Below are 25808 nucleotides of genomic sequence, written 5' to 3' on the forward strand. Positions count from 1 at the left end.
AAAGTAAAGGAAAAAGCTTTGCACAATTGCAAAACATATCAACACAGGAACTGACAGCCAACAGCGTTAAGTAGGTTGTTAATGGCCACGTAATTCACACTAGAACTAGTACATCTTCAGCATTGAGCATCACTTCCGTTTGTTGAATTAACCTAATACTAGAGTAAGCGCTCAACCAAATCACCGATGAAAACCAACTTATTGTGTCATCAGTGCACAGCGCCACTGATGCCAGACAGACACACTTTGGTTTCAAACTGGTATTACTACCCATTTTCAAAGCATTTTCATTACTAAATACACATGTACAATGCAAGTGGTACAATCAAGTTGTAAAACTCCTTAGTTGAAGATCCACTTACAGCAGTGGATTTATCACTTTCATGTGGTGCTAGAAAGTTGTTCTCCCATGTAAATACAAAATGCCAAATATAAGTGCACTTATCTAAGTGCAGGGAGTCTTTTCAAAAGATAAAGGTCACATTTTATAACCTTCATACAAAATGCTGGAAGGTTGTGTGTCGCTGTTAGCAGCTAATGCGTGGACACATTCAGCAGCCCAGAGAAAGGTCTGTCTTCGTTTGTTATAAATCCGCCGTCATATGTTAACATGTTGTGATGCAAGTTAATTCTCCGAGTGATATAACTATTTTATTAAATGTGTATACAGGTTCACCTAAAGGACAATGATGATAGGCTTGCAGGAAGAACAGTAACCACAGTACCAGTGTAAATATTCACTTCCTGATCATGCAACTGGTCAACTTCAGTTGCTATGGCAATATAAAAAAGAAACAAGGCCTAAGTTACCACATACCTCTTTGAGCGTTTGAGCAACATACAACTTAACTGGGCAAGATGTGCCAGTAACAACCAAGTATACACTCTGGCAGCCACATAATAGCATTGCACAAACTTTCTTAAGTTTACCCGGTTGCGACTCAACACAGACTACACACAAAACAAAAGCAGTGCCTGCTGCATTACAGCATGCCAATGAATTTCTCATAATAGCATGACCATACCCATTCATATAATAATTTATCCCTCCCTCTGTCAAGCTTTCATTGCTACACACACTTCTTGTATAACAAACCTTTATTCTGGTAACATGTGTTCAGTAACGAGTTGATATGAACCCAATAGTAGCAGCTGCAGCAGTCCATGCACATTCCCTGTGTATGCAATGCTTACCATGAAGACTCAAATGTCCAGATCTGGCATCAGCCAAAAAATTCAAATAAATTTTTCACACATTTCAAGCTTCATGCAAAGTGTAAGGGCCCCTTGTTGTATGAGCAATTGTATAATTGCGGCAGCTGAAAGAGCTAAAAAAAAATGGCAGGGAAATCATGTATTCGTACTTACGGTATTGCATAGGTGAATGTGCCAGGTTTGCTTTTTCACTGACTGTTTACTCTCATGCAACAGAACCAAAGATTAAGCACTACTTCAGCATACAGTGGTCAGTCACTTCCTTGACAACCGGCCTAACGATAGGCTCAGTCTTCTGCATTTTATACTGAAGGTGCATAAACTTAGGCCAGGTACAATTGCGGTTAAAGAAATCAAAATTTTCAACATCGCTGCAAAGGGACTGCACTGATACTACATGAATGTAGTATCAATTTGAAATGAATTGCGAAATAAATTTTGCTTGTTTGTAAAAAGAGCTGCACTGACATGTGAATGTACCAATGTGAACGGAATGTGAAAATTCGGATATACTATTCCATTTTTCTCTAACTTGTTCACATTTCAATTTCGTTGATTGTACATTCATCACTACTCATGGCAGCCGTCGAGGCTGCAAATGTAAAGCCATGATGTGCTTATGCCATTGCCTAGCCTTCTTATATTGGCAAAAAAAAAAAAAAATGACTACATGTGGTTACCATCTGGCAGCAGGCACCACTAGCAACAACTAACTGTGTCCTTTTTTTTTTTCTCTGCTTTCCAGATTCTGACAACAGACACAAAATAATTTAAATAAACATTTATTTTCATGTTCTGGAAAAACAACTGTGGTACTCGTTTCAAGCTTCAAGAATGCACCCCAAGAGAAATACCATGCATTGTTAATCAGCCAAGAGGGCAGCTAGTTTATCAGCATGACTTTTTTTCTACTTAGGGCCTGTCAGAAAGAGCAATGACTAGCGCCAATATCGGTAAAGGAGCCCCACAAGAAAAAAAAAAAAAGTTTGTGCATTATACAAAACACATTGTACACAGCAGAGTCTACTCTAGTAACAAAGCAATGCAGCACCACTTCACATGCAGCCCAAAATCAAGACACTCCCAAGAGACAAGAAGGTAGTCGGACAAGGCTGCAGATTAAAAAAAAGCACTCGTTGGAGAGTATCAGCCAACAGTACAACACAATACGGGATACACAGACAGTGACAGTATCTCTAGAATCGTCTCGAGGCAATGAGTTCCAACCAAATCCTCACCACAACAAGCAACTACTCATCTGCTCTTTGTTTTCACATACGTAGTAGCACAAGGATGTTTACAACGTGCTGTGGTTGAACGAGTGTGTCACATCTCCAGCAATGCTGCTCTACCTGTCTGTTTCTCTCGCAACGCAGTATACTTCAGGCTAAATCACACTATTATGTTTAAAAATACTCAACGAAAGATGGGAGAAAAAATTATGAGCTTTGGCGTTATTAATCAAGCAAGCTGCCATTACAGCAATACCTTTAAGCTCTTCATTCACACTTGATTTGCCTAGCAATCATCAGAGAACCATTGTGGCTGCAGAGGCCACTTGGGACAAGCAATGGAAAACATGTATTGCAGTTCGCACAGTGGTGCGACACAATCGCTGAAGTGGCATGTGAAATGGTAGCAAATGCTCTACTTCGATAGAGTTCTCCTAACACACTACTGTCTAAGCAAGTTGCAGCTGTATATACACAAACTCCCGAAGGATACGACGGGGTCGTCAGTCAGTATTCCAAAATACGCACAGGTGTGCAAGGTTACACTGCGGATGCCTAATTGTTGGAGGGACATCATGTTCTGCAAAGTAAAGCTAAGACTTTGCAGATTACAGTTGCTTTGAAAAACTACACACAAACAAAAAGAAATATAATCATAACAAAGCTAAAATGAAACACCACTGATCACAAGGAGTAAAATTGCACTTGCCAGCAATATGCAGTGCTGGTGCCACTAAGAAGCGATGCATCTCATAAAGGCTGCAAAGTCAACATTGTTGCTGCTTTTTATAAGCAAAATCTACAGACAAATGAAGTGACACAGATGCCCACGCGACAAATTTACTGGCAGCGCAGTACATGTCTTGGGCAATATATTTGCTCCCATCATCACTTCACAATATATTAAAAATCATCACACAACTGGCTGCTGGATGTTTGCACAAAAAAGAGAGATATACAGACAATGAATTATGAATGAATGCGCAAAATTACCGCTCACAATGTGCAAGTTTCTGCACTAGCACACACAGCAAACATGCTAGTAGGCCATAAATGACACACCAAAGGATGAAATTCGCAACAAAATTCCCCATCACCTCAGAACTACCAGGAGTAACCTAACTACTTTGATGCCTATCATTAGTGTGCGAGTTACTGAAAGCAGAAACAAAACTGATGACAAATATTACAATCACACACACATAATGTTGCCACAAAAACAATGGCCTCAATATACACCGTATATCACATACAACAGCTACTAGAAATGTGACATTTTGCTCTCAAACGCACGGTTCAGTTCAAACAAAAGAACCTTGGCAACTTTACACACCAGTAGAAACCCTTGCAGATCACACAACACAAGCTGACAGTGCAAGCTCTTGTACGGTCAAGAATCTACTAGCTTAAGAGACTCCAGGTGCTACAACAATAAAGGCAGCATGACGCACACACACGGAGTGCGTCACTTGTTCCAGATCGGTTATCTTTAGACCCCGTCAATACCATGGGTGCCCATTACGTTACACACCATGCACATTTCCAACTCCAGTGGGAAGATAGTTACAAAGTTAATCACCTAACACAGCTGTGAGCTTGCAGACTGAGGCTTCCACTAAGCCAATTCATTTCTGAAATTGCCCCATACACCCTCTATTATTGCCTTTCAACACTGCATCACAAAAAAAAAAAAAGTCTGCCGAGAGTAAATGTCAAGTGTTTGCACACGCCACTCAGTGCAGCAAATACCTGTCGCATGCTACAAGTACAGATGAAGCAAATGGCATTGTTGCAAGATATTGCTAACCTTAACTGCACTGCAAGTACTTATGCAATGCTTTAACAGCAATATTCAGAACACCTGCCTCCTGCCATTTCCAAAGGCTAACTAGGATTAGTATTAATAACTGGCATACAGACTGCTTCACGAGATTACCTCTAGACTCCCACCACACAAGAGCAGTGCAGCAGGTTGAAAAGGTGCCAAATGGGACTTGGGGGGGGGGGGGGATTGTAGTGTTGGCTGTGGAGAACACACATGTATTTCCACAACCTGAATGACTGCAAAATGGCTAGCACAATAAAAAAGAACATTAAAATGACACCAGCCTCACATGTTGTGTAGCCCAGGTTCTTTCTGTGTCCGCTAAAACAAGTGCGCAGACAGCTATACAGATACAGACCTCATATATTAGCGTACCGCTACCAGGTTGGTTTGAGAATTCTACATGCTCCCTGCAGTCATGATTTTAAACCTTATGGTGTGCACTTTCATCCCGCAACAACCAATGTAATTTCAATTCTACACTTCCTTCCCATGGCACGTGGTGCATGCCACATTTTCATAAATATCGCCATCCCCATCTAAGTCTTAGTGACAGGCAAAGCACTGCACACGAAGTAATGCTTGTCGCAAAACTATGGCACAAGGAAGCCGCAAACGCAAGCAACTAGGCCACACGACAAGCTGGCATCTGCACCATCTTTGAACCACCAACAAGCAACTGTACCAGCTAGCCCGAAATTCAGGCACATGAAATGCCCGCGAGAATGAAGGCAATTATTGTTGCGTGAGAAATGCACACTTCAGAAGGTATAAAACTACTGAGGAGCATGGAAATTGCCCTGCCTGCAAAAGGTAACTCCTATCCTTGAACTTTATACACTACAACCGCAAGTGGTGCTGGCTTTCCCCTTGTGTACTTGCAGAACGGCCAGGCCTGACCTGCACTTCATCTTCAGCACCGCTGCTGATGTTGCTGCTGCTGTCGACATCCCGGTTTAGGGAGTGTGCCGTGCTAACATGTGTTGGGCACGAGCTACTAGTTGGCATGCCACTGTCTTCTTGGTGGAAGCTCGCCGTGTGTAGAATAGGGCAGTTAGAGGAGCCCCGCATTGTGGCCGCAGCCTCTGTTGGCTGGCGCAACAGTGGAGACGTGCCACCGAAAGTTCCACCGCCACCACCACCAGAGCCCGCTAGCAGTGGTGTACGCTCTGTGGCATTGGCCCCTTCGTCTTCGGTTTCTGAGTCAGAGTCGGGGTTCATGCCTGGAAGGATCACCTTGCGCTTGCAGATGGGGCATGTACGCCTGTTGTGCAGCAGCCATGGCTTGATGCACTTGCAGTGGTATGCTGCACAACACAAGGAACAAAGGATTCACTTTTTCACCCAAAGTTCAATGCTATATATGTAGCTAGTGCAGAATGACTGGGCACTGTACTATGTATATAGCCCACCTACCCAATGTAAGTGTATCTTTCACTGTTTAACCATGATTTAACCATAACCACGATTTGATTATGAGGCACGCCGTAGTGAGGGACTCCGGAAATTTGGACCGCCTGGGGTTCTTTAATGTGCACCTAAATCTAAGCACACGGGTGTTTTCGCATTTCGTCCCCATCGAAATGCGGAATCCGTGGCTGGGATCTGATTCCGCGACCTCGTGCTCAGCAGCCTAACACCATAGCCACTGAGCAACCACGGCGGGTAGATCCGTGGTTCTCAAATGGGGGGGGGGGGGGTCTGCAAAACCCAGGCGCGCGCACGCACACACACACACACACACACACAGAAGAAAAACTTTTTTCTTCTTTCTTTACGGGTGTGGCCACTGCAAGCATCGATGCATTCTGGTTGGGCAATGCAGAAATGTTTTCTCCATGAGATGGCTATAAAGCTTTTGTTGCAGTTTTTATGACATATTCATGCAAGCATGTTTTTTTCAGGCTCGCATACTTGAAAAGCAAATACAGAAACAGGTTGAATGTGGCTGCAGATATGCAACTCTGCTTAAGCGTGACCACTCTACGTATTGACAAGCTGATCAGATTGAACTGACGTGGCACTTTTGTTTGACCCCTCTTTACCAGGTAGCAATAAAAGACACCTGTCTCAAGCTGCACATTGGGTTAATTTATGATACTAACTAATGTTAACTAGTAATATTACTTTGCAGGATACGCTACTGTAACTTGGACCAGTCTGGCCAGAGCCTGAAGCAATGAGTTCAGTCCTAGCAAAACTTGTTATATAACGAGATCAGTCTAGTGCCTTGTGTTGGCACCCATGATACCACACGGTGGAAGCATGCAGGAGATTCTGATGACTTGCAGCACTTACCACATTATATCAGGTGACATGAGAGAGGGCAGAGTTTTTCCTCCTGCATCTCCTTGCTCGATTGTAAGCGTTACAGAAAACTTAAGAGGGTACTTACCATGTGCACAAGGCAAAATGCGCAGCTTGTCCCCTTCAACGTAATCCTCGAGGCAGATGGCGCATGTCTCATATATGTCTCCCTTCTTGTACTTGGTGGTGGGCAGCTGCCTAAGAAACTTGCGGGACAGGCGGGACTTCCTCTTCTTGCGCCAGTCTCGAATGCAGCGTACCAACTGCGGCAACCCACCATACCACTGCCATACAGTTGCAACACTGCACGAATGGATAACTCACAAAGCACACAGCAGTATTCAATCTTGCATGCTCAGTCATGGTGTTCTGATGCATGTAAGTCTCATTCTATACAAATTACCCTTAGGCATAGAGAGTTTCTCACTGTATTACCTAGAGGAAAATCTGGCGTTGCTACGCTGTTGTATGCATGGGAATGTCAGTACATGGCGACTTCGGATTGGCGTCGTTCTTGGAGAGCCAGGGGCTGTATTCTGACACGTTCCACTTCGGCGATATTTCGCCTAGGCGAAAGTTGCATTCAAAAAGTCAACCGGCTGCTTACCCGTGACGTCAGCATGCACTACCAACACGCGCACTCGAACGCTTCGCAAAACACACGAGAGGGCGCACCGTGCGAGTGCAAAGCGGTTCGGGTGTGTTGTTTTCGAATGTATCGGCCGCAGTGTGACACAGGCGTGTTCGTTTATTCAATACATGTCAGGAGCACCCACTGACACCGTGACGTCAAAGTGACATACACCAGAACTACTAGGTGGCGCGTCTTCCTTTCCGGTTTTGCTCAACCAGCCAATCAGTGCGCGCCTGAAAGCGAAAAACGAAATTTCGCCCAAATGGAACATTTCAGAATACGGCCCCAGGACACCTTGAAGATGCACCTGGCTAGCACCATTCCATCTGTCACAATGACTCATTTCCTACTAAAACACCACGTAAAGAGCTGTTTTAGCTTTATTATTACACAAAAAGATGTTTAATTGTGAAGACCTGTAATTGGATGCACAACTATATGAAACATAAAAAGCATCAGCGGGTCGCTAATGTTGGAGGACAGATGACAAGACTCCCGCTCGCTTTGGAACAGTTTGTCGTCTGTTCTTGCTTTTCTTTGCTTGATTAGGCATTGTAGGCAAGTAAATTTTATTGAAAAATGTAATATGGATGAATGAAAACCTTTTAAGATCTTATTTTGAGAATGCATTATCTGTGCAGCCATACCCACATTTTTGACGACGCCTCGAACAACACCAGCCAACATAAGCCTCATACAGCCATATACCGTCATTCTCATAATGGCACAGCGCTCGTAAGAAAACTCCCGTAGACGGTGGTACCATATTTCCTTCTAGGTAATATAGTGAGAAACTCTATGCCCTCAGGGCAACTGTCATTTGATAACACCATATTTTTACGCCTTAGTGTCTCACAGCCACAGCCACAATGCCTTATAACCCCTTCTGACACAGCGTCCGCATTTGTGGACGCGACCTATTTTTGCCATTTCTGAGCAATGGTAGCAAGGAATAGAGCACAAACATTAAGCTTAGGGTAAATTGAACATTCTGCTAACCTATACTACTTCCATTTTACTTCTGAGTGATATGTATCGTTACAGAGTACCGCTTTGGTGAAGGCACTTCTGTGTTTTACGTGATGTTTGACGAGGCGCATGTCGGTAGCCAACCTCAAAATATTCTTTTTTTTTTTCTTTCTTGAAATGCTTGTGGCCAATAAATAACCTGTGCATGTAATTCGAGCGGGTGATTCAATCATTTTTATGAAGAAGTTTAGCATAACTGACTTTACAATATTCAAATATTAAGTTACTCTGTAATTACGATGACTCATCATAAAATGTACAAAGAGTCATTCAACCACCTTGATTTGGTTTCAGTGGAGTCTCAAGCCCCCTGGCATAAAATTGCGCATGTTTCACACATGTATTGATAGTCAATCATAATTCATGTCTGAAGGGGATAAAAAATGTGCTCATTTGTACTTTCAAGAATAAAAATGCTAACAGAAGCCTAGCACTGCCCACACTTTTCTCTGCTTCGGGAAGGAGTGTTGCGGGAACACTCATGATGATAATGTGAGTGCACAAGCCAGTGCTCTTCGCCATAAGCAGCAATGATACAAATTTTGTAATCATGGCTGACAAACGTAAAATTCTACAATGTGCCAGACAGAAGCACTAGCCACAAAGTCAGTTCAGACAAGGCTAGATTTGGTTGAATAGCAAGCTTGAAGCATCCTATAATTGCAAAAAAACTCGTCTTGCAGTGAACATGAAATTGTGCGGCCAATGGTATCGTTTGTGATGCTTACTAGTATCCATTGGCACTATCTGCAAAAGTACATCAGATGAGGCAAATACACACCCAGGTGCAACGCATTGAGACAGCTGGACGGAAAAGGGTGGTTAAAGCTAAGTCTAATAGAACCCCGCTGATACGTTTTTCACGGGACCGTTTAAAAAAAAAAAAAAAGCAAGAGCCGGGAAACGCAAGAGCCGAGAAACAGAAAAAATTGAGAAATGAGAGTAGTGTTGAACTGCACACAATTTTGTTTTAATTCTTACGTGTAAAAAAAGTTGTAGTGTCGCCTGAAAGCCGAAGCATCGATTGCAATAGCAAATTAGTTGCAATAGCAGCTATACAAAGTAAGGATAGTAGTTTTATCGTCCGTATAAACTTGTAAACATTCGCTTATTAACGATAGTATAGACCACTTATAACATAACCGCTTATAGTGCAGGACCAGATATAGTACGGTCTTTTCAGACTCCCGTTAATTTTCCCATAGCACTCCATGTATACACGTATCGCTTATAGTGCAGTTGCGGGAAACGAAATACCGGTTACAGTGCGGCTGCCTGGGAGTACGGAAGTCAGCGGAGACGGCGAACGCTCCCCTCAAACGGGCGCCCCAAGGAGTGCTCGAGGAAGAAAGAGAGACGAAGTGGAGGAGAAGGGCACGTGTGGCGAACGAACAGCCAGTGAGGCTGAAACCAGAATCTTGAGTGCGAGTTGTGAAATATCACGGCGTGCATAGCGAGCGAGGGCCACGAAACTGCCAACGCCAGCCAACGCTCGCTTCACGATAACGGCAGTAGATGAAACTTAAGGGAGCGGGTGGCGCCGGCACATCACAGTGAAGGGCGCACGCGGAGACCGTGGAATGTGAGGGAGGAGGGCGGCAGGGGAGCGGATTTCGCCTAGGCAACTCCGCCGCTTCGGTGGCTCCCCTCGCCCTCCCACGTAGCTCCCTCACTTTCGACTGTCACCGTGCGCGCCCGCCGCCGTCCAGGCGCCGCCGCTCCTGCCGGCCCGGCGCCAGCTCCCCGAAGTTTCGTTTTCTGCCGTTATCGGGAAGCGGGCGTTTGCCGGCGTGGGCAGTTTCGTTGGCCGGCCTGGACAGCGCTGTTGCTTCCCTCTGCGCCGTAGCCGCAGCGTGCAAGGTCAACACGTGACTAGAAAGTAGAGGGAGCATAAAGGAGAAAGAAGGGTTCACTGCCATTTTATACACGTGACTACGGTAGCGTGGCTGAGACGTCGGCACATACACGCATAATCCGGCGCAACGCAGAATCGGCGACCTTGCCATTTGAGAGAGGGCCAAATTTCCGCCGCGTTTTTTTCTTTCTTTTTTTTCCGATTGCGTGCAACGTTGAGGGGTCTCTCCTAAGCTTTTACTCTATGGCGGTCCATCGCTTCAACGCAAACTGCGCGCCAAGAACACACAGCATGCACAAAGCTAGGAGCCGCCGACGCACCTACACTGCCTCGACTCTGCCCCCAACGCAGACCGCTTTCAAGATACGGCCCACGTGACCGCACGCCGCCGCACAGTACGTACGCAGTTGATGCCAGAGTACAATGCCGCCCGCGATCCCTCCCTCCCCCTCACTCCCTCGCAGTTGCCTCGAGCACGACAGAGGAAGGCGCGCTTCCTCCCGCTTTCACGCGAGATTTAGCCGTGGTCATCGGCTCCCCTCGCACACTTTCACTCACACATACAGCATACGGCGCGCGGTGACGGCATTATCGCCCTTGGACTTTATACGGAACATCTATGCGCCAAAACACAATTTTAGGGCCACAACGCATCATAAACACCACCGTATTTGCTATCTAAAGAGATAGCAAATACGGATCTCAAAGGCCATGCTTTTGCTGGCGGCAACCGAAAATATGGTAGATGTCGCAGCCGGAATTTGGGCGACCAATCCCATCGTCAAGCCACCGAGCCAAGTGACATGAAAACTCAAAATGGCCGCTCTGGCCGGCGCGTGGTGGCAGTTTGCAACGCATGATGCGGGAACGGTTCCACAGTTGCGACGCAACAGCGGGGTTACCAATGCATTGGGTCCTACGGGAGCTATGCCAGGACCGGCCAAAAACGACGTAACAGCCGGGAAAACACAGCACCCGGGAACGTAACAGCGGGGTTCTACTGTATTCTCTGGTGCTCTATTAGGCAGAAATGCCCGTAATCGAAAAGGGGGAGATGAATGATAATACATGGAGTAATGAATGGCTGGCTGAGGCCAGAGCTGGAATGCCAAATGCACAAGTAGAGAGTGCGCTTCAGAAACAGCCAGCAGACGAATGCACCCTCTGTGTGACACTAGACGAGACCACCGAACATCTGATTCTTCAATGCCACAACATGTCCCCACAGACTTGCACGCTGTCCTTGGCTGCTGCTCTAAGCTTCAGACAGAATGGGGACAAGTAAAAAATTATTGAGAACAGAAGGATTGGTAATCAACAGCAGTGCAGGCTGTGGAAGAAGAAACCGAAAGTCAGTCTTGCATTTTTGTTTCTTTGTAGTATATTTTTACATCTATGGCCTAGCCGCTCGGATTTTGGCAAATGGTTACAGAGGGTACGGCCATACCCAGAGGGTACGGTACAGAGGGAACGAACTTCCACACTGAACTTTGAGCAGCAGAAACAGACACTTCATAAGAAGCCAACAAACAATGACACCAAGGACAACATAGGGGAAATTACTTGTACTTGTGGGAATCCTCGGGTCCCATAACCGCCGCAACGGGCAGCGACGTCGCGTCAAGCGCATGCGTGCCCGGGAGAGTTGGGAGAGGGGAAACTTTCCTTCCGCGGGCGGCGCGCGGTAATCGCAAGCGCTATCAGCGCCACCGGGTGGGTCACGTGAGATCCCGCTGATATCGCCCGGGTCTCTTTGGTCCCCAGCAAGCGGCGATGGCGGAAGTCTCCGCCGCCGCTCCCGTATTCCCGCACGTGGTTAGTCAATCGCGTTCTTGCCGCGGCAAACGCCGCGGCAAACGCCGCGGCTCCCCCCGTATTCCCCAGTTGGTAAGTCGGAAGCCCTTCTTTACCTAGTGTATTATTCTCTTCGAGGGAACCCTCAGCGATGTCAACTATATAGCTAGCTGGCCTGCTCGAAGTGTTAGTTGCAGTCGTAATAAATGCTTTCCGAGTGTACACGTGGTTGTCGTCTATTGTTTCCTCGAGCTTGTACCGGACCGCGGTTGATGCGCAGGCATGCGCCAACCGCGGGGTTCGGTGTGTCGAGGCAGAGGGCCGTTGGCATCCCCCCATATCCCGACATTTTGGCGTTCCCAACGTGGGGCAAGCTCTTGGAAAACGGGACGACGATCGGTTCGGATGCGAGGAAGCCTGAAGGCTTTGTCCGGACCAGCGTTAGGCCTCAGCCGAAGGCGTGATGCTAGCTAGATCTGTGTGTGCTTTCTTGAGGCGAGTTAACGCTGCGCCAGTGTCGCCGAACTCGTGTAGACGCTGAGATTTGCAGCAAGTTTTCTTTTTAAGAGTACGCCCGAAGCGAGTGAGTGCAGCAGCCGGCCGCGGTGGTCGATTTCCCTGTACATATGTAAATTAGCCTCCTTTCTGTATCTTTGGCTCTGGGAGCCGGGCGCCGGAAACGCTTGGGCCTAGGACGTCAGGCGGGGCGCAGTCCCAGGGAGTCCGGGCTTCGAAGCTGCGTGTTGGAGCAAGCAGCGAGCGTGGGACCACTAGCTAGGCTGCATCTCCTTCGCGGCGGCTCATTGGAACCCTTTATCGGGGTCTCTTTGTGGCATCGGTCTCCGTCATGGACGCGAATTAGGCCTAAGCTCTGCGGAGCTGCCGGTCGCATGTTCGAGACGACCATGCCGTGACATTTAGCGGGTGCAACCGGATTCGCTAGTTCTACTATACTCGCCCGAGCGGAGAGAACCTCGTTCGAAATAGAAAGCCTTATTTTGTTCAGATGAACTCAATATTTTGCGGGCGGAATAACCGAATCTCGGGGGACCAGAGAGCGCTTGTTCATACGAGCATCGCCCCACCCACTTTCGCGCTGAATCGGACCGGAAAATTCGGTCGAAGCGAAACTTCATTCAAACGAACTGGGGATTGTTTTTGTTTATTCTCGTTGCCGCATAAAAGCTATGGGTAGACGGGTGGTTCAGCATCGTGTCAGCAGGACGACGCTGCGGCGGGCCTTACTGCCTTAATCTAAGTGTTGTGTGGGAGTGCATTTGAGCGACTTTGCAGAACGAGTGAAGCCGCCTCGACTTGCTATTGCTGCCATGGTCACGTCCCTGCCTGCTGTCTCGGCCCCTCCCTGTTCGCGGCCCGATGCAGCAGCACATGGCAGCCACAATGAGGGAGGCCCACCATCATACTCCCACGAGGATGCGTCGTTGCAAGGTTGATCGTGCCAGCGCGCGCGCCGCTAAGGTAAAGTACTGAACGCTGTTCCCGGGTGGACATTGTGGCGCGGACCTTGAGGGCAAGCCATCTTCAGCCCCCGTATCGTCAACCACTGTGACGGCTGCCACATGTGGGCGGCCGCCACACAGGACTGTGCTGCCTATCACGTGGATTCGGACATTTCCTGCCGGATTTTACCATCGCATCTGCCCGATACTTTGTCAATGCCGTCGTTCCAGCGATTTCTCCACCGTAGGGCAATATTAAGGGTGGAGGGATGTGGGAATCCTCGGGTCCCATAACCGCCGCACGGGCAGCGAACGTCGCGTCAAGCGCATGCGTGCCAGGGAGAGTTGGGAGAGGGGAAACTTTCCTTCCGCGGGCGGCGCGCGGGAATCGCAAGCGCTATCAGCGCCACCGGGTGGTCACGTGAGATCCCGCTGATATCGCCCGGGTCTCTTTGGTCCCCAGCAAGCGGCGACGGCGGAAGTCTCCGCCGTCGCTCCCGTATTCCCGCACGTGGTTAGTCAACCGCGTTCTTGCCGCGGCAAACGCCGCGGCCCCCCCGTATTCCCCAGTTGGTAAGTCGGAAGCCCTTCTTGACCTAGTGTATTATTCTCTTCGAGGGAACCCTCAGCGATGTCAACTATAGCTAGCTGGCCTGCTCGAAGTGTTAGTTGCAGTCGTAATAAATGCTTTCCGAGTACACCGTGGTTGTCGTCTATTGTTTCCTCGAGCTTGTACCGGACCGCGGTTGATGCGCAGGCATGCGCCAACCGCGGGGCTCGGTGGTCGAGGCAGAGGGCAGTGGGCATACCCCCTATCCCGACAAAGCTTAAAACAGCTCCATGGTGTCATTGTACACATTCCGCTTAGTTTTCCAGGTGTTGCACCCTAAAACTTTATGATATATTAACAAGACGTCGCCGAACCTTAATATGCAATAACGACGAAGAAGAACTTCGTAGGCGGCGTATGCCTTTTATTGTATTATCTTGAACGTTGTCACTGTAAGTGTTTGCGTTTAAGTTATAAGTTGCAAGTGTGTTTCTTTGTGTTACAGGTTTGTTCTTTTTATAAGTATACGTTCTTCTTTCCTTACCTCATGTTTCTTTTTTTTGTTTTCCGCCTCTCCCCTCTCTTTTAGAGCGCGTCTCTTAATGGTCCGGTCCATTCCTGCTGCGAGCGTCGGCGGCGTAACCGAGCGAACGAGCACAACAGCGAAAGATGAAAGAGCAAAGCGTAGTTCCGATGTCGCCAGAGTACCGCGCGTCGCCTGTTCACTTCTTAATCTTTTTTTGGTCACTGCTTTTCATCGGCTAACAATTCTTGTTCCTCGACGCACGTATGTATTAGAAGTTTCTCGAATGTTATCGGTAGTTCTATCCGTTGGCTGTTGTCACGAAATCTTTTTAGGGGCGAAGCTCCTTAGGGTGTGTGGGTCTGTCTCTCCTCTGTAGTATGTAGTAGTAGTCGTCGTCGTCGTAGTAGTAGGTAGCCACGTCTACTTTTATGGAAAAAAAACACCGCATATCCACGGGGTGAATGATGAGTGGGCGAAGCTCCAGAGGGAATCATCGGTAACCGTGAATCTTCCGTGTAATTCGCCCAGTCTCGCCGCACTAAATCGAACGATTGACTTCCACCAATGACACGCGCCATATGTGACGTCAATTCCTATTTTATAACAGCGCCCTTCAGTTATAATTGCACCATCTCCCTGCTTAGGGGACGCTAGCACAAACGCGTTAGAAACGTGCAGTACTCTCTAGTAAGGGAGAGAGGCCACCGCGTCTTACGCAGCCGTTACACATGCCGGAACGTGCACCCGCGTTTGCCGACGCCATCACATGGCTGCGAGAGAGTATAACCCCCGTATTCATAAACGCTCCTCGACTTGAACTTGACTTGCCACCAGCCTTCAACGCGTTTCGAACGCGCTGCCCAAGGCGGTGGCAAGTCAAGTTCAAGTCGAGGAGCGTTTATGAATACGGGGTGTAAGGCGGAGAGGCCACAGAGTCTTACACCTTCTTACACGGGCCGTAACGCGCGTAGCACAAACGCGTTAGAAACGCGCAGTCTTTCGTTAATGTTGGGTATTTATTGTCATCGTGGTGCGGTGCGTCCATGTGCGCTTCGTGGCGTAGTGGTTAGCGCCGCGCGTTCGGAAGCGAAACGCGGTTCGATTCCGAGTCCCTGGTTCGATTCCGCGCTACGGACGCAACTTTCGGAATTTTTTTTCCATAAAAGTGGACGTGGCTACCTACAACGACGACGACTACATACGAGGGACAGAGCCACACCCTAAGGAGCTTCGCCCCCTAAAAAATTCCGAAGTTGTGTCCGTAGCGCGGAATCGAACCAGGGACCCCTCGCTTCCGAACGCGCGGCGCTAGCCACTACGCCACGAAGCGCACATGGACACACGTTTGCGCTAGCGCGTTACGGCCCGTGTAAGAAAGCTTGGTGTAGACGCTGTGGCCTCTCCGCCTTACCCCTGTTTTCATAAACGCTCCTCGACTTGAACTTGACTTGCCACCGCCTGGGGCAGCGCGTTCGAACGCGTTGAAGGCGGTGGCAGTCAAGTTCAAGTCGAGGCGCGTCTATGATACGGGGGTTATACTCTCTCAGCAGTCATGTGATGGCGTCGGCAAACGCGGTGCACGTTCCGGCATGTGTAAACGGCTGCGTAAGACACTGTGGCCTCTCCCCCTACTAGAGAGTACTGCACGTTTCTAACGCGTTTGTGCTAGCGTCCACTTAAGCGGGAGATGGTGCAATTATAATGAAGGGCGCTGTTATAAAATAGGAATGACGTCACATATGGCGCGTTGTCATGGTGGAAGTCAATCGTTCGATTTAGTGCGGCGAGACTGGGCGAATTACACGGAAGATTCACGGTTTACCGATGATTCCCTCCGGAGCTTCGCCGACTCGCATCATTCACCCCGTGGATATACGGTGTTTTTTTTTTTCCATAAAAGTAGACGTGGCTACCTACTACTATACATACTACAGAGGAGGGACAGACCCCACCCTAAGGAGCTTCGTCCTTAAAACAGCGGCTGCAACTCTCAACTTGCGAGACGCGCTCGCCCATTGACGGCGACGCGACACAGCAGCCGTACCTGTTTTTAAATGCGAATGCATTTCTTAAGCGCGAGACACACGATGCGATTTTTGCGTGCGATCCGTCGTACGACGCGCCGCAGTACGACTTGCCGCATACGACGATTCGGGACACATGATGCGAACGAGCGTGCGGCGCGTCGTTCGCTGATGCTCCGCCCACATTGTCACTCTTTCATTGTTGCTTGACCATTTTGGTGCTCATCGTATTGACGTCAGAAACAAGACTGATACACGGTGTTTTGCTAGTTGAAAACAATATGGATGGCTTCTTTTTGTGAACGATGATCCGTTTTGCCATGGTTATTCACAATAAGAATAGTTTGGGAGTCCAACATAACTATGTCCTAAAGTTAGACGAATTCACATAAGGTACCGGCAACTGTGGTCTACTCGCAGCGCGCGAAAACTAGCGGAAACCCTGTTGTTTCGCGAGTTGTGTTGGTCGTGGGTTCAGCGTGCTGTGCGTATTCCCGCAATGCTGCACCTCGACCGCCGCAGAAGACTGCTCCTACTTAAAATGAAGGTTCTTCTGATTCAGAAGAAACGGAGAGAGAAGCGAAAGCGGTGGGTGCGACCATCATGGAGAAAACGGCACCACCGAAAAGCGGGTATTTACGACGGTGAGTAGCGTTCTCTTCAGTTATTGTAACCGTAAAAGCAGGATTAGGCAACCGCAATTTTCGGCATTACATTACAGATAATGAATAATTTAGGCAAACGCGATACTGATGGAATAGTTAAGTGCGTCATTGCTGCATGCCTGACAAGTGTAACTTTACTATCGAGGATGTTACCTTGACATTAAGAAATGCTAGCACTGCACCAACTTGGATTTCCGTACCAAGATACATTTAACATGCAGAAATGCTGTCGTCAACAACCATTGGACCGATTCTACTGAAAGTTGCGTTTTGAAGGTGAAGTTACAGAAAGCACAATTTTGATGTAGGGCCTCATACTAAGAAAAATTGCCACAAATTCGCAAGTCTAAAAAAAAGTTGTCGCAGTTCACCCGAAAGGCGAAGCATCAATTGCGATAGCAACTTAGTAGAGAGCTATACGAAGTAAGGATAGTAGTTTTATCCGCTGTACAAACTTGGACATGCCAGCAGCACCGGCAACACACAGCACTGTTGTCGACGCCGTCGGCGTTTTGCCCGCGTTCGCACAAAATGCGTGCGGCGTTGGTGACTGTGCCGGAGCCTCTGATATAAATAGGCACTTGGTGCCGCAGCTAAACGTCGCCTCCCTTCCCTGCACCCCCCCCCCCCCCCCCCACGGCCTTTTGTGCGTCAGAAGAAGGCGCGTTTGCTCTACATATATGGTGATTGTAAGGAGGAAAGAGACGCCTACTTCTGCAGCCCTTAAGGGCGCACGGCACAGAACGCGCGTTTGTTCTCCGCCATGCGTTCACTCCCCGTGAAAGCGCGCGTCCCTCGCGCTCTTTCACTCGCACATACAGCGTTCGGCTGCGCGCGGACGACGATTTCATATCACATTGACGTCATATACGGAACCTCACGGCGACGGCGACGGCGACGCCGACGGCAGAAATCTGCTTTGGAGTGTCCATATAATTGCTATCGCAATAAAAAGGTGAAACACGAAGTTTACGGAATCCGTAACCGCTGCACCGAAAACGGATGTCGCGAGCTCTGTAAGCTGTTACGTTTACGCAAGGTTCTGCAATGCTTATGAGGGTTTTTCAAAAGGCCTACAAATTAGTGGTAAATTTGAGATGGTGTATAATACATCACCTTTGCCCATTTCAGATGTCTCTTCACATGTATTATACGTTTATATTGTCACGTAGTAGTGACGGTAGAGAAACCAGTCACAAAACTGTGTATGACGAAACTGGTTGTTTATTGGGCGAACCTGTGCCCACAAAAGCAAGCTACACTCAAAGCACAACGATAGCGGCGAACACAGTCGGCGATCGTCGAAAATCTGATCAGCGGCGAAACGCGTCGCTTTTATACCTGAGTCATCGAAGGTTCCAGATAATCCCTGATGTCCGCGTGTCTTCCAGAAAGTTCTAGACAATTCGCGTCGCTCATACAATCAGATTACATGGGCGTCGGCGACCACAGACGACGGATAGAAGCATTGATAACGTCGAGAAGCTTCCAATGCAGGCGCGTCCCTGCGCCGAGCGATAACGTTTAACATTGTCAGCCAATGTTAAAAGCGGCTACCGGTGAAAGATAAACTTTGTACGTGTCAATACCCCTCCCCTTAAAAAGCATCGTCCCGATGCTACAAACAAACACTAAAGCGAAAACAAAACCATGCGTAATAACAAAATAACAAAAAACAATAACAAAGTAACAAAGTACCTAGTTTGTCAGCGGGCGTAGAAAGGCTTAAGACGCACCACGTGGATGACTTCAGGTCGTGCCCGGCGCCGCTGTGATTGCGAAATGCCGTCTGGCACGACCTCATAGTCCAGTGCGCCAATACGTCGGGTGATCTTATATGGTCCGAAATAGCGACGTAACAGCTTCTCGCTAAGTCCTCGTCGGCGTATCGGAGTCCAAACCCAAACACGGTCACCGGGCTGGTACTCGACGTAGCGTCGTCGAAGGTTGTAGTTTCGGCTGTCGGTCCTCTGCTGGTTCTTGATGCGCAGGCGGGCGAGCTGTCGACCTTCTTCGGCACGCTGCAAATAGGTGGCAACGTCGAGATTTTCTTCGTCGGTGACGTCCGGTAGCATGGCGTCAAGCGTCGTTGCCGGGTTCCTTCCGTAGACCAGGTTGAACGGCGCCATGTGCGTCGCTTCTTGCACGGCCGTGTTGTATGCGAAGGTCACGTACGGAAGGATGGCATCCCACGTCTTGTGTTCGACGTCGACGTACATTGCCAGCATGTCGGCGATGGTCTTATTTAGGCGCTCGGTGAGGCCATTCGTCTGCGGGTGGTAGGCGGTGGTCCGGCGATGGCTTGTGTGGCTGTATCGCAGGATGGCTTGAGTTAGTTCTGCCGTAAAGGCAGTACCTCTGATCGGTGATGAGGACTTCTGGGGCACCGGGACGCAGGAGGATGTTCTCAACGAAGAAGCGGGCTACCTCGGCAGCACTGCCTTTGGGCAAGGCTTTTGTTTCGGCGTAGCGGGTGAGGTAGTCCGTAGCTACGGCGATCCATTTATTCCCGGACGTCGACGTCGGAAAGGCCCCAGTAAGTCCATCCCAATCTGCTGGAACGGTCGGCGAGGTGGCTCGATCGGACTGTAGAAGTCCGGCTGGCCTTGTCGGCGGTGTTTTGCGTCGCTGACAGTCTCGGCATGTCCTTACGTAATGGCGACGGCGGCAGAGAGGCGAGCCAGTAGTATTTTTCTTGATCCTTGCGAGCGTGCGGGAAAAACCGAGGTGTCCAGCCGTTGGGGTCTTCATGGAGGCTGCAGAACCTCTGGACGCAATGCTGAGTGGTACCACGAGGAGGTAGTTGGCTCGGAGAGGGCGAGCAGTTCTTCTTTAGGAGAATGGTCGTTTTGCAAGAAAAACGACGCCAATCCTCGCCTGAACACCTTCGGCACAGTGACGGTCTTGCCTTCCAGGTAATCTACAAGGTTCCTTAGTTCCGGGTCGGCTCGCTGTTGTTCGGCGGAATTCGTCGGCACTGATGGGTCCCAAGAAAGTGTCGTCATCCTGGTCATCCTGTGGCGGCGGTTCGACGGGGGCGCGAGACAAGCAGTCGGCGTCAGAGTGCTTTCGCCCGGACTTGTAAAACGACGGTGATGTCGAATTCTTGAAGTCTCAGACTCCATCGTGCGAGGCGACCTGAAGGATCCTTCAAGTTAGCTAGCCAACACAAGGCGTGGTGGTCGCTCACAACTTAAAGGGCCTGCCATAGAGGTAGGGGGCGAACTTTGATGTAGCCCAGATGATGGCGAGGCACTCCTTTTCTGTTGTGGGAATAATTGCTTCCGCCTTCGATAGCGACCGGCTAGCGTAACTTACAACCCTTTCTTGTCCATCAGTCCTCTGCACAAGCACGGCGCCGAGTCCTACGCCGCTTGCGTCGGTGTGGACTTCGGTATCGGCATTTTCGTCGAAATGCGCAAGGATGGCGGCGATTGTAGGCGTCGCTTCAGTTCTTCAAATGCTTCGATTTGCGGGCATCTCCCACTGAACTCGACGTCGGCCTTCGTGAGGTACGTCAGTGGCTCGGCGATCCGTGAAAAATCCTTGACGAAGCGCCTGTAATAGGCGCACAGTCCCAGAATCTACCGGCACGGCCTTCTTGTCAGCGGGCAGAGGAAAGTTGGAGATTGGCCGCAGTTTTCTGAGGGTCGGGGCGCACCTCCAGACTTGTTGATGACGTGGCTAAAAACAAGAGCTCCCTCATATGCGAAGCGGCACTTTCTGGCTTTAACGTGAGTCCGGAGGTTTTTGATTGCTTGAAGAACGTTTTCAAGGCGCCGCAGGTGTTCTTCAAAGCTTGAGGCAAACACAACGACGTCGTCCAAATAGACGAGGCAAGTCTGCACTTCAAGCCTGTCAGTACTGTATCCATGACGCGTTGGAAAGTCGCAGGTGCCGAGCAAAGACCAAACGGCATGACCTTGAACTCGAACAGTCCGTCTGGTGTTATAAAGGCGTCTTCTCCGGTCCCTCTCGTCGACTTCGATTTGCCAGTAGCCCGGTTTTGAGGTCCTCGACGAAAATACTTTGCGCTTGTATAGTCGATCCAAGGCGTCGTCAATCCGTGGAAGGGGGTATACGTCCTTCTTCGTGACCTTGTTGAGGCGACGATAATCGACGCAGAAACGTAGGGTTCCATCCTTCTTCTTCACTAACACCACGGGGGACGCCCACGGACTCTTGGACGGCTGGATGATGTCGTCGCGTAGCATTTTCGTCGACTTGTTGCCTTATGGCCTCGCGTTCGCGTGCCGAAACTCGGTACGGGCTCTGACGCAGTGGGCGGCCATTTTCGTCGGTTATGATTCGGTGCTTGGCGACAGGGGTTTGTCGAACTTTTACGACGACGAGAAGCAATCCTTGTATTGCAGGAGCAGAGCTTTTAGTTGTTCTTTCTTATGCCTGGGAAGGTTCTGGTTAACGTTGAAAGTTGCTTCAGGTATTATAGTCGTCGTTGCGGGTGCACTGGAATCCGTGAAGGCGAAAGCACTGCTGGCTTGTACTATTTCGTCGATGTAGGCAACCGTGGTGCCTTTGTTAATGTGCTTGTATTCGGGGCTGAAGTTCGTGAGCAATCACCGTTGCTTTCCCTGCACGTAGCTCAGCTATGCCTCTAGCGACGCAAATTTCACGGTACAGCAGTAAGTGATGATCGCCCCGATGACGCCCTCCATGTCTGCAGGCACTTCCGTACCGACGGAAATCATTACGCTGGAGTGAGGCGGAACGGTGACTTGTTCTTCAAGCACATTCAAGGCATGGTAACTGATGCATGTATCCGGCGGTATCGCTTTGTGTGTTGAAAGCGTTATCGACTTGGACCTTAAGTCGATGACTGCACCATGTTGGTGTAGAAAGTCCATGCCTAGGATGACGTCCCTGGAGCAGTGCTGCAGGATTACGAAACTCGCCGGGTAAGTGCGGTTGTTTACCGTGACTCGCGCTGTGCAGATTCCAGCCGGCGTTATTAGGTGACCTCCCGCTGTCCGTATATCGGTCCTTGCCAGGCCGTCTGCACCTTCTTTAACTTGGCGGCGAATGCGCCACTGAAAACTGAATAGTCGGCGCCAGTGTCGACGAGAGCGTGACGTTATGACCATCGATGAGCACGTCAAGATCGGTAGACCGGCGTCTGGCGTTGCGGTTAATTCGTGGCGTCGGATCACGGCTGCGTCGGCTTGCTCTGCTGCTGCTACGTCGCGTCGGAAGGTCTTCGTTCGGCGGCGATGTGCTGTCAAGGCTGTTGCTAGGCGGCGTGCTGATATCTCGTCGTGATGATTCGCGAATCGTCGTCGTCGCGCGGCGGAGGATCTTCGGCATTGCGTCGTACAGCAACCTTGATTTGCTTCTAAGTTAAAGTTAAACACTGGTAGGTTTTTTTGCAATTTTTTGGAATATTTGTAAAATAAATTGATGACCTAAGTAAAAAACCTCATTCCAACTTTACAAAATTTTTCTTTTCGTGCAACAGACCTCGTAAAGTTCCGTGTTGTGTATGTCTAAAAAAACGTATTTCCATTTCCATGTAGTTGCACTGCACCTCCCTAGCTAAAGCCATCACTTGAAATACTGTGCTGTTTGTTAAGACAACTTGCTGCAATCTCTAAAGAGACGGAATTAATGCGCATCTCTCTTCCTCAGATGCAAAAATGCGTAACGGAGACGTAGAGTACTTTAAAAAGTACTACCGTATGACTCCACATCAATTTGACTTCCTTCTAAGCCTCTTGCGCGAAGACCTTGAGAGGAAGCATGTCATCAGAGAGCCGATATGCCCTGCTGAGCGACTGGCCATGACACTAAGGTAATGTATACCACATTTGTGTAAGGTGTTGCATTGTATACTTAAAGTTTTATGTCCCTTTCGACCACTGCAGTGTTCATTCAGTTGATTAGGGCCTCTATTTGCATGTAATACAATGAAACAAAAATAAAACAGAATATGTTGACGGTTAGTTGGTGGCTATAAGTAATAAATTGTACTGCAAACAGGACGACACTGATAGGAGACAGGACAAGGCACTAATCTCAACGAACATATCTATTACGTCATACTCCTGCTTATAAACAAACCTAAGGAGCATGCTGAGAGGAATATCATGAAGACAGATTGAGAGCAAATCATACAAAATACTGGATAAGAAAAATTCTGTGTTGTGCAGAACATGACAGAAGCAGTAAGGACAGGCGTGCATGCATGTCATCCCTTTGGTTGCGCGACACAATTGTATGAAGCAACAGAGTGATGAATTGGGCTAGTTTGTGCACATTCATTGTTATTACGCTATGTGCAGCACATACTAACAGGGGCAAGGGACACTGACTGGGAATAAAGACAGAAACTGACACAATAAAGCCATTATTTCCGGAATGTTTGCATGGTGTCATTAGAGCCACTAGATTTTAGGTGTCAAGTTTGTGCAGCCGTGTATCACAAAAGATTAAAAGAGACCAGATTGTAAAAAGAAACATTCCAAGTTTGTAAAATGTACTGTTTTTGTAGTTTATAAATTCCCTTGACATGTCACAATGCATCCATGGGACAAACTGGCCACTGTAGGCATGAGCACCTGAAAGAGCACGAGTGGCCTCTACCAACAGGAACTGGCTCGCATTCAGTACAACACTGCAATATCTGCACGTGTCAAGCTGTTATTAAAGAGGCTGTGATATTGAAAAGGACCAGGATACCACTGGTCAAGAATTATGAGCATTTTTAAAAGGCTTATTTATATGTTGTGTGCTTAACCAGTAACAAACAATTTTGAAATTGTCTGCAACAAGCTTTCAAACCTGCCATTCTAACCCCTGTTGCAGGTACCTATCATCTGGTGACGTCATGCAGGATATAGCCTTCATTCCGAGTGGCATATCAACGGCACGACTGGCTGTCCGAGTCACATGCAGAGCACTTTGGAGCAGACTGCATCCGCTATACATGCCGGTTGGTATACCTGTTAAATTTGTTACAGGCAATTGCTTCCAATGTTCAAGCTCTAGTTGCACTTAAGAAAAAAACAATTCGACCTCATGGTCGTCACCTCAAAATAGTGCAAGCTGTGCTTTTGCCAAAGTGCTCAGCACACCTTTTATTATGTGAACTAGTTGTCCTTTTCACTTTACAATCTTTATGCAAGGCTAATGCTGGGCGAATTGGGTACATATTGAACAAGGAATTAAACAGCGAACTAGATTCATACACAGAAACAAGAAGTGCACAGGACGATTCTGAACTATCACTGACTTTATTATGTACGAAACCCGCACGGTTCGTACCAGTGCATGCACCAGCACAAGATACCGCAAAACCACTTTTTTCCCTGTCATGGGCACATGCAATCAAAATCAGATTCTATGTGTGAACACTCCTTTTCAGTCAGGATTGTGAGCAACGGTACACTAAAGGCTCAATCACACTGGCGACTTGAGGAGGTCGCGCGACCATTTGCGATTCGCGACCAAAAGCGACCGATGTTCACACTGGCAAGCCCAGCTGAACGCGACCCGCAAGTCGCAATCCCATAGATTATCGTTTTCAGCGAGAATTCTAGGAATCTACGTAGTTCACACGCACTCACGGGCACTGTGTAAATTGGTTTCGCATTCCGGCAACAGCCACAGATTTTGATTCGAGCGAACAGAAAGATGTCCCTGTGCTGATGTGCTGTGCCATGGTGTCAGCTGTGGCAGCGAGGAAGCCTCCGAAAAAAACGCGATGCTGGTAGGTGCGCCCATGCCTCCGCTCGCATGAAGTGGCCGGCCACGCAAGCCACCTCCTGCCCGAACTTTGTGCACATGACGAGTATTATCGAGAGCAAGTTGTCATTTGTATTTGCATTGCGTGGGATTCGGTACATAATATTAAAGCGAAGCTGTTCACCTGCTGTTCACCTTTGGGTGGCGTGCTCATCTAACGAATGGCAGCTGGAAAAAGGTTTTGTGTTGTGCTTTCTTTCCAGCTGGTTTAGTTTCCAGCGAATGCGACCGCATACATTTGACACGTTGCTGCAACTGCTGCGTCCCAACATCACAAGTCTGCATATGGTGGCATGGACAACGCTGGATAAAACCCATAACATCACTTTCAGCGCAGCGCCGATTGGTTAAACAGCTTGCGACCACGGTTGCGCGACTGAAAATTGAGCAGCGAGCGACTGGCCCAAAATGGTCGCTTTTCGAGAAAAGCGACCATTTGTGACTGACTGAGCCTTAATACAAAGGTAACTGTGCTTCCTAATCTGAAAATATTTAAAAAATCTCCCTTGGCGTTCGCGTTCTTCTCGTGCCAAGAATCGTTGTGGAGCTAAACAGAATAACAGAACCACATCTCCTGCAATTATGGGCTAAATGACCATCTGTTCATTTCATCAAGTTTAGCATGGTGCCAAGTTGGCCATACAGCGCACTCACCAGCAGTTGTAGCTTGAAGAAATTGCAGTGTTGACTTGTGCAACATGCCCACAGGGCATTCTGTTTGTGTTTGTGTTTAGAATATACAGTCGAGCCCCAATATATTGAATCTGAAGGGATCACAAAAAAAGTTTATATTAGGTAATTCGATATGTAGAAGAAAAACTTTTATACAGGGGATTTTTGAGCTGTTCATATACACATATTCGTTATGTGGATTCAATCTACTGGGGTTCGACTGTAGTTGCAATCGGTCACCTGGCTGCATGGTGAATCTTAA

General features: G+C 48.4%; 2 protein-coding genes across 2 annotated transcripts in view; one reads left to right on the forward strand and one right to left on the reverse strand.

Annotated features, from left to right (window-relative positions):
• LOC119441187 (uncharacterized) overlaps window positions 1-2014 on the forward strand; it is a 31986-nt gene extending 29972 nt beyond the window's left edge. The window contains exon 8 of the mRNA XM_049662984.1: window positions 1961-2014. Coding sequence (XP_049518941.1) covers window positions 1961-1984 — 24 coding nt within the window. The 3' untranslated portion in view covers window positions 1985-2014. The remainder of the gene's footprint in view (window positions 1-1960) is intronic.
• Window positions 1982-25574, reverse strand: LOC119440616 (E3 ubiquitin-protein ligase RNF13). The gene is made up of 3 exons (XM_049662985.1): window positions 25529-25574; window positions 6668-6898; window positions 1982-5579 (listed from the first exon to the last, which is right to left on the reverse strand). Exons 1-3 carry the CDS (start codon window positions 25572-25574, stop codon window positions 5113-5115), a joined length of 744 nt encoding a protein of 247 aa, XP_049518942.1. The 3' UTR covers window positions 1982-5112.
• Between the last annotated feature and the right edge of the window lie 234 nt (window positions 25575-25808).

Source organism: Dermacentor silvarum, chromosome 2 (assembly GCF_013339745.2).
Source record: "Dermacentor silvarum isolate Dsil-2018 chromosome 2, BIME_Dsil_1.4, whole genome shotgun sequence".
Lineage (NCBI taxonomy): Eukaryota > Metazoa > Arthropoda > Arachnida > Ixodida > Ixodidae > Dermacentor > Dermacentor silvarum.